The 17,572-nt window shown below is 39.2% G+C and overlaps 1 protein-coding gene across 2 annotated transcripts in view; it reads right to left on the bottom strand.

Moving 5' to 3' along the window:
* Window positions 1-1,135: 1,135 nt before the first annotated feature.
* Window positions 1,136-17,572, bottom strand: part of slc25a39 (solute carrier family 25 member 39) — a 24,483-nt gene continuing 8,046 nt past the window's right edge. For both annotated transcript variants that reach the window (XM_036589186.1, XM_036589185.1), the window contains exons 5-12: window positions 12,922-13,031; window positions 12,571-12,638; window positions 11,099-11,223; window positions 10,362-10,535; window positions 9,226-9,335; window positions 5,282-5,363; window positions 3,898-3,978; window positions 1,136-2,642 (exon numbers count right to left, since the gene is read on the bottom strand). In XM_036589186.1, coding sequence (XP_036445079.1) covers window positions 2,524-2,642; window positions 3,898-3,978; window positions 5,282-5,363; window positions 9,226-9,335; window positions 10,362-10,535; window positions 11,099-11,223; window positions 12,571-12,638; window positions 12,922-13,031 — 869 coding nt within the window. In that variant the 3' untranslated portion in view covers window positions 1,136-2,523. The remainder of the gene's footprint in view (window positions 2,643-3,897; window positions 3,979-5,281; window positions 5,364-9,225; window positions 9,336-10,361; window positions 10,536-11,098; window positions 11,224-12,570; window positions 12,639-12,921; window positions 13,032-17,572) is intronic.

The raw sequence follows: 17,572 nt of genomic DNA, 5'->3' as shown, positions 1-17,572 counted from the left end.
TCTGAAGTTAATAGAAATAAATTATATATATATGATATAAGCAAAAAGTAGAATCTTGGATGTACACACACACACACACACACACACTATATATATATATATATATGTGTGTGTGTGTGTGTGTGTGTGTGTGTGTGTGTGAGTGAGTATGTATGTGTGTGTGAGTGTGTGTGTGTGAGTGTGTATGTGTGAGTGTATGTGTGAGTGTGTGTGTGTGTGAGTGTGTCTACATCCAAGATTCAACTTTTTGCTTATATCATGTTGATAACTTGGAAGAATAATTAAAAAAGATTTGTATTTGTATTAAATTAGAAAAGATTTTTCAACTTTGCTCTGCAATGTTTGGAGCCCACTAAAAATTGGCTATAACAATGATGATGAAATTTGAAATACAGCAAAATAAAAACAAAACAGAAATGCAAGAATTGAAAAAAGGAACAGATGACTGGCAACGACAGCTGAGACCAAACAAGCAAGTTTGTCTAGCATTCTCTTTTATTAAAAACTGATAAAAACAGATATCAAGTGATGTTACAGGCCTGTTTAATGATTTTACTCTCCCACATACAAACCATGGTCCCTGAAATGACGATTTCTCAGAAAACAACAGATAATACCTTCTAGTGAAGGGCATAAACACAGAGTCTGACACGTTTGATACATTAACAAAGCCCTATTCATATCAATAACAACAAAAGAGGAAAAAACAGGCCTTGAACATCAGCATAGTGCCTTGGTCTTCCTTATTTAAGTGGTTTATGTAGTAATTTTCAACACCACCTAAGCAGACCAGCATCCAGCGCTTCATATTTCTTACTTAATCCCTAAAAATCACTCACAACTACAGCACCAGCAGACAGAGTTCACTTTCAGTTGAATGCACTGCGAGGAATTCCACTGATTTTACTACATAACTAAGTGGTTAAGATGTAAACAGAGTCGGTCAGAGTGGTTTGGTGTGAAACGCTCTGTTCTAGAGAAACTTAAGAGTCAGAATTGTTCACAGTGGTGGTGATAGGAACCAGACGTCCACTTCTAAAATATGCTGAGACACTGTTTTACAATATTGTTTCAGTTTAAAATGTGCTTCTGAAACGTGTTTATGGTGGAGGGGTACATTCAGGACACCATGAGGCAAAATAGTCCCCAAAGAAAACATATTTTTCCAGATTTTCCACTATTTTTCCATCATCAGCATTCCATATAAAACTCAAGACACGTAGGTTCACTGGTAGTTTTGGATAGTAAATAAAATGCCTTTATCTGAGTTGTAAACATGCTGACCCCTGGTTCCTATCACCACCACTGTAAAAATATCTGAGTTGATAAGCTTCTCTATTCGCCTATAATCCACTGATAAACCACTTTGAATGACTTTGTTTACATCCTCACAAATTACTTGTGTAGAAATCCTGAAAAAAGAGTGGAATTCCCCTTTAAGTCATTCAGGATAGTCACTTAGGCTGACTTAGAACACGAATATATGTATGCATCTGCTGCTAGTACATAAAATATGACAAAGAGACATTCAGACGTGTGTGTCGCAGCCATTTTCTCCCCAGCAGACACTAACGGCCGTCTTGTGATTCCAGTGAATGACCAGCAGGTGGCTGCTGCACACAGATCTGCTGGTTCAGAGTGGCAGAGCTCGGCCACGTGTGTGGACACGTGAATGGAGGCCACGTGCTGCCAGAAGCTACTTCATTAAGATGAAACGGCCACAAATAAATCATTCGCTAAAGTCTCTCTCTTCGCTCCCATGCAAATAAGGGCAGCATACAGAGGTAGAGTTTCTGCCAGCAACAAGATTAAATTCCCTGTTCCACCTTAAATGGTGCAGCAGTTACAATCGGGGCACCTTAGGCACCAGAATGCAACTGCCGCAGCATTTAAGGTGGACCGGCAAATTCAAATAAGAAGCCAGCTTTAGCCTCGTCTGCCAGCATGCTTTGGTGCCACTTCAGTGTATGACGACGGAGCACCATGCTACGTCAATGTTGCGTCACATTTCAGGGGATTACTAAGCTTTAGGGCTGCAAAATAAACAATATGTTCACAATAAGGATGTGCTGGAAGGCTACAATACACACAGCCATCTAACCAATCAGATTAATTTTACTGTTTGTATATGTTTTTGTTGGAGTTTTGAAGAAAAGTCTATTATTTTGAGCAAAATATTGCCACGTTACATTATTGATTGGATGCATTTGAATATATATCGCAATATACAGCAATACAGTCACATCGCTAGTATTTTATCCATATCGTGCAGTGCAGCCCTACTGAGATCCACAGCTTTACATGGTAAAAGTCCCACAGCTCCCATCTGTGGGCTTGCTGTCTTGTCATAACACGTCCAGCTTCACTCAGATGTATCTTTAGTCCAGCGCGGGACACATGCAGAGGCTGAGCTAAAGGCAGTTTCGTTTCTGCGGACGCATATCTGTCCTGTTTCTGTCCAGCAGCTCCTCCACAGTGGGCTGGGGATAAATATAGAGGCTGAATCCAGCAGCCAAAACGTCCTCAGGCTCCTCTCTGCTTCTGCTCCTCGTTGCGCTTGTGGAAGAAAGCCTTTCCAAACTCGTACGTGCTGATCATGACTGCGCACGCCGGGGCCACTTTGATCACCCGTGGAAATAAGCCTGCAAGAGTGGATATCAGGTTAGGGTTAAATATGTAAGAAATAATTAAAAACTGAAATGAAAAACAAAAGCGTAAACGAATGGAAAGTTATAACAATCAAGGTACGCAATCAAGGTAGACCACTCCCCATCACTTATACAGCTACATAGATTAGGCTCCTTACCCACTTTAGTTGAAGCACCTACCTTGTGCTTTCACTCACTGGCCACTTTATTAGAAACACCTGCCTTGTCATTAGAAATCCTAGCTAATTTATTAGAAACACCTACCTAATCTTTCACTCACTGGCCACTTTATTGGAAACACGTACCTTGTGCTTCCACTCACTGGCCACTTTACTAGAAACACCTACCTTGCGCTTCCACTCACTGGCCACTTTATTAGAAACACCTACCTTGCGCTTCCACTCACTGGCCACTTTATTGGAAACACCTACTTGGTGCTTCCACTCACTGGCCACTTTATTAGAAACACCTACCTTGCGCTTCCACTCACTGGCCACTTTATTAGAAACACCTACCTTGCGCTTCCACTCACTGGCCACTTTATTAGAAACACCTACCTTGCGCTTCCACTCACTGGCCACTTTATTGGAAACACCTACTTGGTGCTTCCACTCACTGGCCACTTTATTAGAAACACCTACCTTGCGCTTCCACTCACTGGCCACTTTATTGGAAACACTTACCTTTTAGCTCCACTATAATTGTATAGCTGTGTGCAATTAGACATTATAGTCCATTGGTTGCTGCACAGTTTCTCAGACCCCCCCGTCCTCTAGTTCATTCATCATTGGTCAGCTTCTGACCACGGGTTTGCTGTTGTCCAGATATTATTTGTGTGGTGGTCTTTTCTCAGCAGTGACACTGAGATGGTAGTCTGTGTGTGGTGTTGGCATGAGCGTAACAGATACTGCGGTCAGTGTCACTGCTAGGTTAAAAGTGGTCAACCACCCAAAAATATCTAAAGATATTTAAGACAAGAGCGAAATCTGTGTGTGGCTGACCACCACAAACTGTGCATTAACAGATGAGCTACAGTTTCTAACTGCATACCAGCATTGTGGAGCTACAAGAGAGGGGTTTCTGATAAAGTGGCCAGTGAAATATATGATCATGTTTTTGCTTCTGGAGGTGAATAAATTTTGCTTACAGTCAATAAGAGTTTCCTAAAGGCTTCCACTGCGAGGACACTATCACTACTCAGCTAGCCAAATGTTACACAAGAGTTATTAACCATCACAGCAGCATTTACCTGCAAACAGCCCCCGATACCCCACCTCACTCCAGATATTCTTCATTATGTGCCATGTTGAAGAGGGCTTCTTCAGCGGGGCTGCAAAAAACAACCAAATATGTTAGGTAAATGTATGCAAATATGATTATATACCGCAATTATTGTAATAACGTAATTAACAGGGAGGCACAATTACATTGGAATCATACTGATACTGGTAGACAATTATTAAAATAAAAAACATTAAATTTGACTGACATTTCAAACTGATGATTGGATAAAATACACTATACAGACAAAAGTATTGGGACACCCACAATTATTGAGTTCAGGTGTTTTAGCCACAACCTTTGCTATTATGGTATAACAGCAAACACTTGGGGGGTGCAGGGTGAAAAGCACGCCGCCACTGGACTCTGGAGCAGTGGAAACGTACTCTGTGGAGTGACGAATCACTCTTCTCTATCTGGCAGTCTGATGGACGAGTCTGGGTTTGGAGAATGCCAGGAGAACGTTACCTGCCTGACTGCACTGTGCCAGCTGTAGAGTTTGGTGGAGGAGGGATGATGATATGGGGCTGTTTTTCAGGGGTTGGTCTAGAACCCTTAGTTCCAGTGAAGGGAAATCTTAACCAAGACATTTTGGACAATTCTATGCTTCCAGCTTTGTGGGAACAGTTTGGGGAAGAACCTTTCCTGTTCCAGCATGACTGAGCCCCAGTGACCAAAGCAGCTCCTTAAAGGCCTGACTGGGTGAGTTTGGTGTGGAAGAACTTGACTGGCCCTCTCAGAGCCCTGACCTCAATCCCATCAAACACCTTTGGGATGAACTAGAACGGAGATTGTGAGCCAGACCCTCTCGACCAACATCAGTGTCTGACCTCACAAATGCTCTTCTGGATGAATGGGCAGAAATTCCCACAGAGACTCTCCAAAATAGTGTAGAAAGCTTCCCAGAAGAGTGGAAGCTGTTTTAGCTGCAAAGGGGGACCAACTCCATATTAATGCCTATGGATTTAGAATGGGATTCATAAAAGCTCCTGTGGGTGTGATGTGTAGGTGTCCCAATACTTCTGTACATATTGTGTATTTGTTGCACCCTGAAAGAGCAGAATGTTTAGGAGGCACTGGGTTCCAGGTGGATTTAGCTCCAATATAAACGTTTATGCGTCGGCATGAACAGATATGTAGATCAAAACATATCGGACATCGACACTGATCCACAATTCCCATATCAGTGCATCAATTGTAATTAATAAAGTAATCCAATGTAATTAATTACAATAGCAACAATAATAACTTGACTTCTAAGAACTAAATACGTGACCTGCAATCACTAACTTTAATTCTGACTAGATAAATTCAGAATTACCAAAAGAATAGTGGTTAATTTTTCATCATACCTCCTAGAGTGTCCATCTCTCCCAGCTGGATCTGCCGGCGTGTTTTCACCACGTCAAACGGCAGGGTCATCACTGCGGCTATCTGCGCAGGACACAGGACAGGTTCATTAGAGAACAAACACAAGCTGACATTCACTTGTAGTATCTGATAAACATTTACACTGGAGATATACCTTAACAGCTTAATATGCTACAATTAATCTCCATTCCTTTTATCTTTATTTTATTACTGTGATCTTTCACACTATTATTTTTTATTATCTTAATATCCTGCCTACCCTGATTATCACTTCATCCTGTATTACCCGTAAGCCATTATTTGAGACAATCAATGTTTTATTGCTGCTTATTAGGCTCATAGATTTTTCTTAATAAGGCTGTTTTTATTTCCGAGTTGTTTTAATAACTGTGTATTACTATTACTTTTAAAGCTCTCGGAATTACGAGTACTGTATGAAGCTTGGTATACAAACAAAGTTTGAAACGACTTTATTTGCACCTTCTGAAATGTGAATTTTGAAAAAGCACATATTGAAACTAGTGGGTTTTAGGGGATGAACTGTCACAAATATTTACCAAAATAAATAAACCTGATTAGGTGTTAATACTGCACAATGCAAACCAACAAAGAACTACTTCTACGCTTCAAGGCGCTTCCACAGAGGGCAAAGTTGAAGCTGTCTGTGGTAATGAAAACTTTGACCCCTTCACTCCCCTTGTCCCACGTTCAGCCCATTAACTCAGCCGCAGGGAGCCTTCTGTGCTCAGCACCGGCGCCCTGGCTGATGATCAGATCAGCCACCAGAGAAGATAAGACACTGTTATATAAGAGGAGAACCAACTCTGATAAAGTTAACAGGCAGTAAATAAAACTGCTCCTTCACTTCACCTCAAACTGAACCGCACTGTCTGCAAACGCCAAGCTGTGATAGTGCTGCTTCCTGATTGAACAGAGTTACACGCAAGAGCCCCATCTAGAACCGTTCTGCATTGTTCCACTGGAGCTTCAATTTAGATCACAATATTTAAATAAATAAATAAATAAATAAATAAATAAATACTACCAATATCACTACTACTACTAGTCATCATCGTCCTGACCGTCCAATTCATAGCAGGTACTGAAAGATTCATAGCAGGTACTGTCAAATTCATAGCAGGTACCATCCAGTAAATAATTGATAGCGGCTGTAAAATAATCTGTACAGGCTGTAAGATTAATAACTAATTAATATTATCAGGTTTCAAGGGAAAAATAATTTATGTATTAGCTGTCAACATCCAGTTACACAAACATTTGGCTCATAAGCCAGATCATAAAAAGGTTTTACTTTTATTTTATTTTGTGCACAACAGACCAAACATAGCGAATATTTGCATACAAGCAAAGCAAAATCTTCCCAATGTGACTAACTTTAACTATTAAGATAAATATTTAGATTAGTTCAGTGCTTAAACAGAAGGAAAAAATGAGAAAAAAAAAATATATATACATATATTATAAAAAACAAATTATAAAAACAAATTATAAAAAAAAACACAAACACAAAGCAAGGTTGGAGTAGGATTAATAGGGAGGGTAAAAAAAACAACAAAAAAACAGATTTTTGTGACAGGAAGTGGACTTTGGCTAATCTTTTGAAGGTGTTCAGACTGATACGGGTTATCAGGTTGAGTTGCGGACACTTCCAGATAGAAGGTCCTCTGTGGGAAATTGAGAATCGATTAAGAAGTTCTGCAGAAAGCAGGATGTAGGGTGTTAGAAGATCTGAAGTGAAATAGTGATGGGTTTCGAAGTTATGCTGAAAAATGTTTTGGAAATAGTCCAATGAACGAAAAGAAACTGGCTGACTTGAAAAAGGTTCATTTAATGAACATTTCAAAATAATTATGTTCAAAAAAGTGGACGAGAACAAGCATAATGTGTAAGAATTCTGAAAGTACTACCCCAATTAATGTTACAGTATGACAGATATGGAGATATTATAAATTCGATTTGTCTGATGACACCAATATTTTTAGCTATTGTTCTTGATATTTCTGCAATGTGATTTTTCCAGCTGAGTTTCTTATCAATAAGTGATGCCAACAAAATACTGGTGTTGGACATGTGTACTGCCACGAGGATATCAATTCCTTTTTTGTTTCTTGGAGTAAAGAGCATGTAAGAGCTTTTCTTGATGTTAACGGACAGTTTGTTAGCTTCAAACCAGGTACTGAAATTAGCTAGTTCGGCGGTAGTATTGAGATTAGTCTGTAGCCGTCTTTGTCGGGTAGGAAAACGTTGGTGGTGTCATTAGCAAACAAGATAAAAATAAAATAAATAATCTCTTAGCAGGCAGACACAGGTCAGTCACACAGATTAAAGACAGGGTCCCAATATTGACCCCTGAGAAACTCCACATTTGACAGTCTTTAGACACACTGTTTTCTGTCTGATAACTAACTTCTAAACCTAAATCTAATTCTGTGTTGCGGATGCTACAGTAATAAATGCCAGAATGTGTTATGGTTAACAGTATTGAATGTTTCAGACAAATCAGTGAAAATTTCTTTATTTCATTGCTGTCAAGTGCCTTTGAATTCATCTGTTGAATTCAATCTGTTAAATTAGAGCCGTAGATGTCGAGTGTTTGTCTCTGAATCCATAATGGTGTCAGTACTGAGCCATAATCTGATTATAGACTATTTTTTCAAAACATTAGAAAGGCAAACTGATTTGTGAATTGGGATATCTTTAGCCCTATTTTAACTGTTCAGGAAATAAACCAGAGGTTAAAGACTGGTTGATACTGTGAAGTAAAGGCTTGCAGATGTATTGGAAGCATTTATTGAGAAAACGTGGTCTTAGCTTATCGAGCCTTTCCAAGGGCTCACCTCCTCTAACACCGCCTCATAGAAAATGAAGGAATTCAGTAATGGGTGGGACAAAAATGTGTCAGGTCTATTGTCAGCTAGTGAAGGTCCAATATCAGGGCTGCAACTAACAATTATTTTAATTGTTGATTAATCTGTTGATTATTTTCTCGATTAATCGATTCGTTGTTTGGTCTATAAAATGTCAGAAAATGGTAAAAAAAAAAAAAAAGTCAGTCTTTTCCAAAGTCCAATAAGACGTCCTCAAATGTCTTTTTTGTCCACACCCCAAAGATATTCAGTTTGGTGTCACAGAGGAGTAAAGAGCAGGAATCAGAGAAATGTAACTTTTTTTTCCCCTTAAAAAATGACTCAAACCGATTAATCGCTTACCAAAATAGTTGACCATTAATTTAATAGTTGACAACTAATCAGATTGATCAATTAATTCTTGCAGCTCTATCCAATATTATCAAAGTTACTAAATGCATCGGCAATATCTACTGAGTTGGTAATGCTTTGGTGATTGTTTCGTTTGAATTCAGTGATTGGGCCAGAACAGATATCCTCACTGATAATGCTCCATGTGTTTTTCATATCACTATAATATGTCTGGAATTTGGTTTAGGCAATATTGCTTTGTTGCGCTCCTGAGTTTATTCAGTGATTTGCTGCAAAAGGCTGGGTATGTTTTCTGCATTAACAGGGCTGGATTTGTTAAATAATCTTTTTAAAAGTTTGTTTCTACTAATTTCTTTCTTTAAAGCCCTGGTGAGCCAGGATTTCAGAGTTTGTGTGTGTGTTTAGATTGATGTGGAAAAGTTAAGCTGACCGTTTGGTTAATAGTTTCACTGAAAGCACATTATGCTTTTTGAGCACTGGTCAAATTTGAGACACAGTTGATGTATCTAGTGATGTTTCTGTTGCCGAGGGTCCTGACGGTAACCTTTTCGTGTAGTTTGTGGGTTCTCTGAGAACGAGCAGCAGCTCTGAGAGGAGCACAGCTATGTGTTGTTGGGAAAGGAGCTTTAAAGGGAGAGAAGGCTGTAGCTGAATGAGGGTTAGAAGGATTGGGTTAGTCTACTCACAGCTCCTGAAACGGCTCCTGCAGTGAAACTGACAGCAAAAGAAGCCTGAGGCCCGCTGTATCTGTCACACAGCTCCGCCTTCACCAGCTCATAGTTAAACCAGTACAGAGCTGCAAACACACAAGAGTATTCACATCATCATAAACATATAATAATAATACATTTTATTTATTTTGCACCTTTTTCAGACCCAATACAAACACAAACATTAAAAAATGTTATATAAAAAAGAAGGAATTGTAAAGTAACAGACAGCAAGACACAAAATATAAGGAGAAAATGGAACATGTACAGGAATTATTATGGATGTGATAAATATAGAGGGTTAAACATGTATTGTGCACTGTGATGTATCGATATGAAGGTGCAGTAGCATTCAGCTGTATTGATTCTGGAGGAGTGTCAGAATCAATTTTAACACATTATTAGAATAACAACATTTAGTACATATGAGCTCATTTTTTCAAACACTCGTGCCATTTTCAAACAAAAAATCCCTTTTTTAATGTTTTTATACTGTACCAAAATAATTAAATTGAAATAAATCATGCAGGAAAGTGAGAATGCATTATTTCTAATAAAACAATTCAACACATCATAAAATCTTGAAGGGGAACTCCACCAATTTTTCAAAATTTCTGCATAACTAAATGGTTAAAATGTAAACAGAGTCATTCAGAGCGGTTTGGTGTGAACCGCTGTTTTACGATACTTTACGATTTGGGGCTCAAATGTTGTAAACATCACAACTCGATTCCTATCACCACCACTGTAAAGAAATCCTGAAAAGAGTCAGTGGGTTCATCACATCAAACCCGCTGAATGACACTTTTCACATTTCAGCAGCTGAATTATGCAGCAATGTTGAAAAGTCAGTGGAATCCTCCTTTAAATGATTTGATTCAAAATTCAATTCAAAATGATTTAAAAAGCTAAAAATGTTCTGATTTAATGCCATTGATTTTTTTATGTTGTAACTCCATTTTCAGGTCCTGGATTTTATAGTTACTGGGAGGAATGACAGTAAGTGGCCAATCGGTTGCATCAACAGTTCAGTTAAGTGCCATTGATCACAAAATCCAGGACTGGAAACTGGATTCAAAGTCCTCTGTTATAAATGATCATAATCTACTGACCAGAGAAAGGGACGTCCCGTAGGACGGTAGGCCCCCAGCCCCTCCAGAGAGACAGCCAGCCGTTCTGAGTCACGGCCGAGCGTATACAGACTCTCAGCTCGCTGTAGGACAGCTGACGAGACTGCATCTTGGTGCGCACAAGCTCCAGAGGACTGATCACAGTCACTGCTCCAACTGCACACAACACACACAGAGAAACACACATACAGTCAGACGCATAAAACCACAACAGCATACAAAGAAATAAAAACACTAAAGTCAGAAACACTCAAGAGTGAGCCAGGTGTGTTAAAGGGCCCATACCAGGGAAAACTGACCTTTCTTCATTTTTTAAATTGATTTATTTTTTTTAATCAAAAAATTTGACATAGTATGTAAACATGGATAAAGTTTCAAATGCACTGTTCACTGCCCAGCCCATATGTGGAAACAAAGCTGCAAAGACAGAATTTTTGCTTTTATGATGACACAAAACCAACTCATTTACATATATCAACCTTTTTAGCCTACAGTAGTTTGGCCCCTCCTATTGGAGTGTTTCAGCCCGGACTGCTTTCTGAACGAGGCACAAAACAGTGCAGCCAATCAGAACAGAGCTCATTTACATACATCAGTCTTAGAGGCACAGTAACAAAAAAAGCCTGTTTAATTCCAAGTGACGAAGAGGGGGTTGGAAAACAAATGAATCATGGAATATGAGCCTTCATAGCTGGAAAAACATTGAAAAATTAACTCACGTCTGGCCAGCCCTCCTGCAATGAGGGGCACGTGGGTGCCCTGGTAACCCATGCCGTAGCGCAGGAAGTCCCTCAGCTGATCGTAGCAGGTGAAGTAGATGACCGTGGCAGGAACAGCCATGACCCTTCACAACAAACAAAACATGGTCTTTATCTTACACTACAAATACAGTGTTCTGGGTGAGAAAATACACACAAGAAAATGATGGCAAAATGCTGTAGAGGAGTAATGAAGCATTATGTGAATAGACTGCACTACAGGTCTGCCCTCCTGACCGCTCCTGCAAGATTTCAGCCTGTTCCCGCAGAAATTCGGAATCATCTGTCCCGCTCCCGCCCGCAACCAAAACGTTTTGTCCCGCTCCCGCCTGCACAGTTCAGTCAATGTGAACCGACATCGAACATCTGATACAGTCTGTTCACAAATACATTATCCTCTGCTGAAATAACATTGTGTCGTGGTCATCAGGCTCACTGTGAGTAACTTCATCAAACGCTGTTTATTTCCAGTAAACACAGAGCAGGAATTAAACCACAGAGCGTTATTTGTGTGTTTTGCTGGGCAGCTGTGGCCGGCGGACTTAAGGCTCCGCCGTCTCTGTAAACTACGAGAATTTGTGTGTTGTTCATGTGATCGGCTGCTTCGCAACTCTTCAGTATGACTTAATTCATGTTAATTCCTTTACTGTTATCCTTTTACATACGATTCATTGATTGCTCTACTTTATTTAGGCTATTCATTAACTAGCGGGATTTCTCTTCATGCGTCCTCGCGCCTGCAGTGGACTGGTTTTCCACCCACCCCAGCATGCAATACTGAAAATTAGTCCCGTGCCTCAAGATACTGTGGTGGGTAGGGCTGCAAATAACAATTACTTTCAGTGTCGATTAATCTGTTGAGTATTTTCTCGATTAATCAATTAGTTTGATCTATAAAATGTCAGAAAACGTTACAAAAAAAAAGGTGATCAGTTTTTTCCAAAGCCCAAGATGACGTCCTCAAATGTCTTTCTTTTTGTCCACACCCCAAAGATATTCAGTATGGTGTCACAGAGGAGTAACAAGGTCTTTTAAAAATCTCTGGAAGCCGGTGTTTTAATGAAAACTAAACTTAAGTGTAGTGTTAAGGGGATGCAGTCTATGCTTTACAGTTAGTCATCTGAAAAAGCCAAATATGAGCCCTGAATGAAAACCACTGTCCCTTGAAACCTCGTAAACATTAGAGTTCTTGATCAAAAATGGCACAAATTCACACTAGAATTGGTTAAAACAGAACAGTATTCCAAAAAGAACTGAAACTGAGCTATAGATTACAATCTCAATCAAGCAAGTAGATGCTAATGACCTTTAAGCAAGCTAGATAATGCTGGGTGGGATCTGCCACCTTTGTCTTGCAGATTATACAGGGCACATTATCACATGTTAAAGTATGTTAATCTTCTCAGGAGTTTTAGAAATCAGGACTAACTTACAGTGTTGGAGGCAGGCCGCTCCACAGAGACCGCAGACCCTCGTGCCTCGTGATTTTCACAAACGCATCCTGAAAGGAACCAAAAACATCTTTTTATCATTATGACTTTAGCAAGTTTTTGCTGTTTGAGTTTTAAAAAAACATTGACAGCTAAGAACCACAACTGTAACTGCAATATTTATATCGTGTAAAACTGAAAAAGCAAGGTACAAAACAGTGACCAATAACATTTGGAGTAAGAGGGTAAATTTGGTGTAAACGTGTGTGTTTTATTGGCAGTTGTCGTGATTTTTAGCTCCTTAAAACTGGTGACAAAATGTTCAAATCAGTCAGCGTGTGAGTGGCAGCCTACCAGCGTCCCGCTGAAGTGAGTGGGCGTTTTGTACCAGGTGCTGCAGGTGGTCATATTCTGGCACACGTAGATGTGGTCCATCAGCCCGTTACAATACAGAAAGCACTTCCCTGAAAGTGGATCAAAACAACAGAGTCAGAAGACTTTCAATAAAGTCAATACATAAACATTAAAATTCATCATTTAAAAAAAAATTCATGCATTATCAGACGAAACATATGCTGATTTCAGAAGATATGTTACAATATGTCTGGCCTTGCTTCAAATATTAATGGAGTCCTATAAAGATAGTTTCAAAAAATAAATAAAATACACATTTTCACCTTTTACCAAATTACGTGATGCTCTACCAATCAGCATTATGCTAACTGCATGTCTAAATCATCTGGTTTTAAACTGTGTGTAGTTGTTCAGTAAAGCTGCAACTAACGATTATTTTCACAGACGATTAATCTGTTGGTTATTTTCTCGATTAATCAATTAGTTGTTTGGTATATAAAATGCTAGAAAATGGTGAAAAATCATCAAATGATATTCAGTTTGGTGTCACAGAGGAGTAAAAAAAAAAACACAAAATATTCACATTCACAAATCGATTAATCGACTATCAAAATAGTTGGCGATTAATTTAATAGTCGTCAACTAATCGATTATTCAATTAACTGTTGCAGCTCTATTGTTCGGTAATCTCTAAAACACTTTGTTCATGTGGTTTCTGACACTGTATGACACACTGTTATTTATAAATATGGACTACTGTACATTCTCATAGCTAAACACAACAACAGCAGCCATAATGGATGAATTTTGTGTCTACACTTTTGTTGATGATAGAGCTGAAATCTTTTCATTAAAATCACAGTTTAAGAGTGCAATTTTCAAATTGGAACTTTTTTCATAGCCTAGATTATCAACAACACTGTCTTAGCAAGTTTTAAGTGGGGGTATTTAACATAACAGTTTGTGAACTGCTTGTAGAAGTTGAACCAATTAAATTACGCTTATTTATTTGTTTTTAGCCAAATTCTATTTACATTTCAGGAAAAAACACTGTTAAAAAGATGTTTTTTTAAAGTTCAATAAATGCATGACGCTTCCAAAGTCAATGTGTAATTGTGTTAAAAAATCATGATCTCAATACTGACCAAAATAATCATGATCATGACATATAATCATAATAGAGCAGCCCTAGTAACAATCATGCTAACTGGTGGCATGTATGCTTCCATCAAATACTGCTTGTAGGAGTTAAACCAATTAAATTCCTTTTACTTTTTATTTGTTTCTAGTTGAGCTATACTTAAACTTAAAAAGTGTTAAAAATTGTTTTTTAAAGCTCTCTAAATGCATGATGTTTCCAAAGTCAAAGTGTAATCATGTTAAAAATATTATGATTAATATTGACCAAAATAATCGTGATCATGATTTTTTGCCATGATAGAGCAGCCCTAGTTAGCACCATGCTAACTGGGGGCATATAAGCTTCCATCAGTGTTTAAATTAGATTTTTAACCTAACTATGACTTTAACTTTCTCAGGCACTGTAGAACTGACACAGACTGAGGAGGACGACCCAAACGCAGATAGAAGCAGCTATAAATATTAGCGCCCATGGAAGTGTCCAAGCACACAGGGCAGCCACAACAGTGCTAAGTAAATCTGACCACTCTGAATCTGGCAACAACACACTGCTATTTTTGGCATTCAGTCATTCACGGGGACACCTTCAAGGTTAACCCCCGAGTTACAGGGTTCAAGTGCCTTGGCACGCGTCCTGTTTTCTTTCCACTGGACAAACTCCTGCAGCTTGATTCATCAAGGATGAACAAACATTACCATTTCAATTTCCCCCGGCCATGTACACAAACCCTCTGGCCTCTTACAGTGAATTCTACAGTCTTATCAGAGCGACAGTGTGCTCATTTCATTCTGTTCAGGTTATTCAGGGTTAATGCCATCATCTGTAGAGAAGGACAGTGGCTGGAACAAAGTAAAGTCCAATCAGCAGCTTAATCAGTTAAGTACAAATAGTTCACACAAACAAACATGAAACCAGAAGTCAGTGTAGATGTGAACAGTCAGGCGTGGGAATTTACTCAGTTACAAGAACGTATGTACCATTTGGATGGATTATTACTTCTATTTCCAGACTATTACACTTTTACTTCTACTCAAGAATATGAATGAGTAATATACACCATATAAGTGTGCAGGTAGCCCTACTTAATATTAAGCTCAGGTGTTTCACAGCCATCCAATCTCCATTAACAAACACTGGCTGTGTTTACATGCAAAGATTGTTGCCAGAACGATTGAACACATTCCGATTATAGATGAAGACTGAAAGCGTTTATTCTCATTCCACTCAACAATCTGATGGAAAACTTCTGTTTTACATGCTCGCGACAAGTAATCCGATCCAAATTATGCATGTGTAGAGAACCACTTAGTGAGTCCAGTCAGAGTGAGATGAGCAGCAGTGAGCAGTGCTTGTGTTTTTAACTGCTTTGAAATGATGTCAGACTCAGGAAAACGTCCTTCACATGTCCTTATTAAAGAAGGCCGAGAGGAAGACGTCGTGTTCTGAGACACATAAGCTGGACGTCCGTCCCACCGCCGTCTTTTAAAGATCAGAGCATAAACTTCGTCTCCTCTGCAGACCAGTTTCTGCTCCGCCATGTTGAACGGTATAAACTTTCACTATGACGTGACGAACATGATCAGATCGGACTTAAACTTTCCGATAGGGAATGTAATCAGATACAGGCGTTTACATTGATATTATTCTTCTATTTAATGGATTATTTACAGGATTACCCACCTCGTTCAGTCGGATAGAAACTGTATTCTGAATGGCCTCAATCAGACTAGACTATTCCGACTGAGCTGTTTACATGGACGTATTCTATTCTGAATGAGCTATTAGTTGGATTATTAATAGATTATTAGGCTGCATGTAAACGTGGCTACTGGCAGTAGAATGTGTCGTACTGAATAGATCAGCGACTTCAAACATGCCACTTCTGCCACAAGTCTGTTTGTGAGATTTATGTCCTGCTAGATCTGCCCCTGACAACTATAAGTGCCATTATGTGAAATGGAAGCGTCTAGGAGCAAAAACAGCTCAGCCTCAAAGCTGTACATCCTCTGTTGAATCACTCACTACAGACTTACAAATTGCCTCTGGAAGCAACATCAGCACAAGAACTGTGCATCGGGAGCTTCATCAAATGGGTTTCCATGGCTGAGCAGCTACATACAAGCCTAAAATCACTATACGCAATGCCAACTGTCAGCTAGAGTGGTGTAAAGCGCCACCACTGGACTCTGGAGCAGTGGAAACGAATTCTGTGGAGTGATGAATCACACTTCTCTATCTGTCAGTCTGATGGACGAGTCTGGGTTTGGAGAATGCAAGGAGAACGTTACCTGCCTGACTGCACTGTGCCAGCTGTAAAGTTTGGTGGAGGAGGGATGATGATATGGGGTTGTTTTTCAGGGGTTGGTCTAGAACCCTTAGTTCCAGTGAAGGGAAATCTTAATGCTTCAGCACCAAGACATTTTGGACAGCTGGATGCTTCCAACTTTGTGGGAACAGTTTGGGGAAGAACCTTTTCCTGTTCCAGCATGACTGAGTCCCCAGTGCACAAAGCAGCTCCATAAAGGCCTGGCTGGGTGAGTTTGGTGTGGAAGAACTCGACTGGCCCTCACAGAGCCCTGACCTCAACCCCATCAAACACCTTTGGGATGAACTAGAACAGAGATTGTGAGCCAGGCCCTCTCATCCAACATCAGTGTCTGACCTCACAAATGCTCTTCTGGATGAATGGGCAGAAATTCCCACAGAGACTCTCCAAAATCTGTAGAAAGCTTCCCAGAAGAGTGGAGGCTGTTATAGTCGCAAAGGATGGCAACTCAATATTAATGCCTACAGTTTTGGAAAGGGAAGTCCAACAAGCTCACATAGGTGGGTGTGATGGTCAGGTGTCCACATAATTATGTCCATATATAGAGTTGCAGTTGGTATAAACTCTCAGTTTTTGTTGTTTTTCTAAACATAAAATGTCACCTGCCTTTTATTTTTTTTAATTTCATGACAAATAGACAAATAAAAAGTATAAAATGACTTAAATTACATGTAAAGTTAATGTTTTTTCCTTCTCCTGTAAAGATAGATTCAAAGTTTTTGTCCCAACAACTACAGCAAGTCTCTTTACCGCAGAGAGGGTACTGATCTCCTGCTGTCTGAACTGAGCTGAACCACATCACTATATCACCTCTCCTGTTAATATACACTGGGCAATATACCATAGCATACCATACCATAACTACTACTCTAATGACACTTCCACTATGCACTTTACACTGTAATATTGATGCAACTCCGAGTTAGTTATGTCTATAATATGTGCTTTTAGTTTACCTCAGACCACTCAGTGCCTGCTGTCACGTTAATACAACAAATCAGTCTCATATGTCATGTAAATATGTAAATAGATATACTTTTATTTTATTTCTCTTGTACTTTAACTTGTGTCTAGACTTATTTCTATTTTCTATTTTTCTGCATAGTATATGTAAGTTTACGTGCAATTATATGTCTTGCTACTGAAACACTGCAATTTCCCTTCAGGATCAATAAAGTTCTATC

The sequence above is a fragment of the Colossoma macropomum genome, unplaced genomic scaffold, assembly GCF_904425465.1.
Source record: "Colossoma macropomum unplaced genomic scaffold, Colossoma_macropomum, whole genome shotgun sequence".
NCBI lineage: Eukaryota > Metazoa > Chordata > Actinopteri > Characiformes > Serrasalmidae > Colossoma > Colossoma macropomum.
Note: the sequence above shows the minus strand (reverse complement) of the source record. Positions and strands in the feature narration are given on the sequence as shown.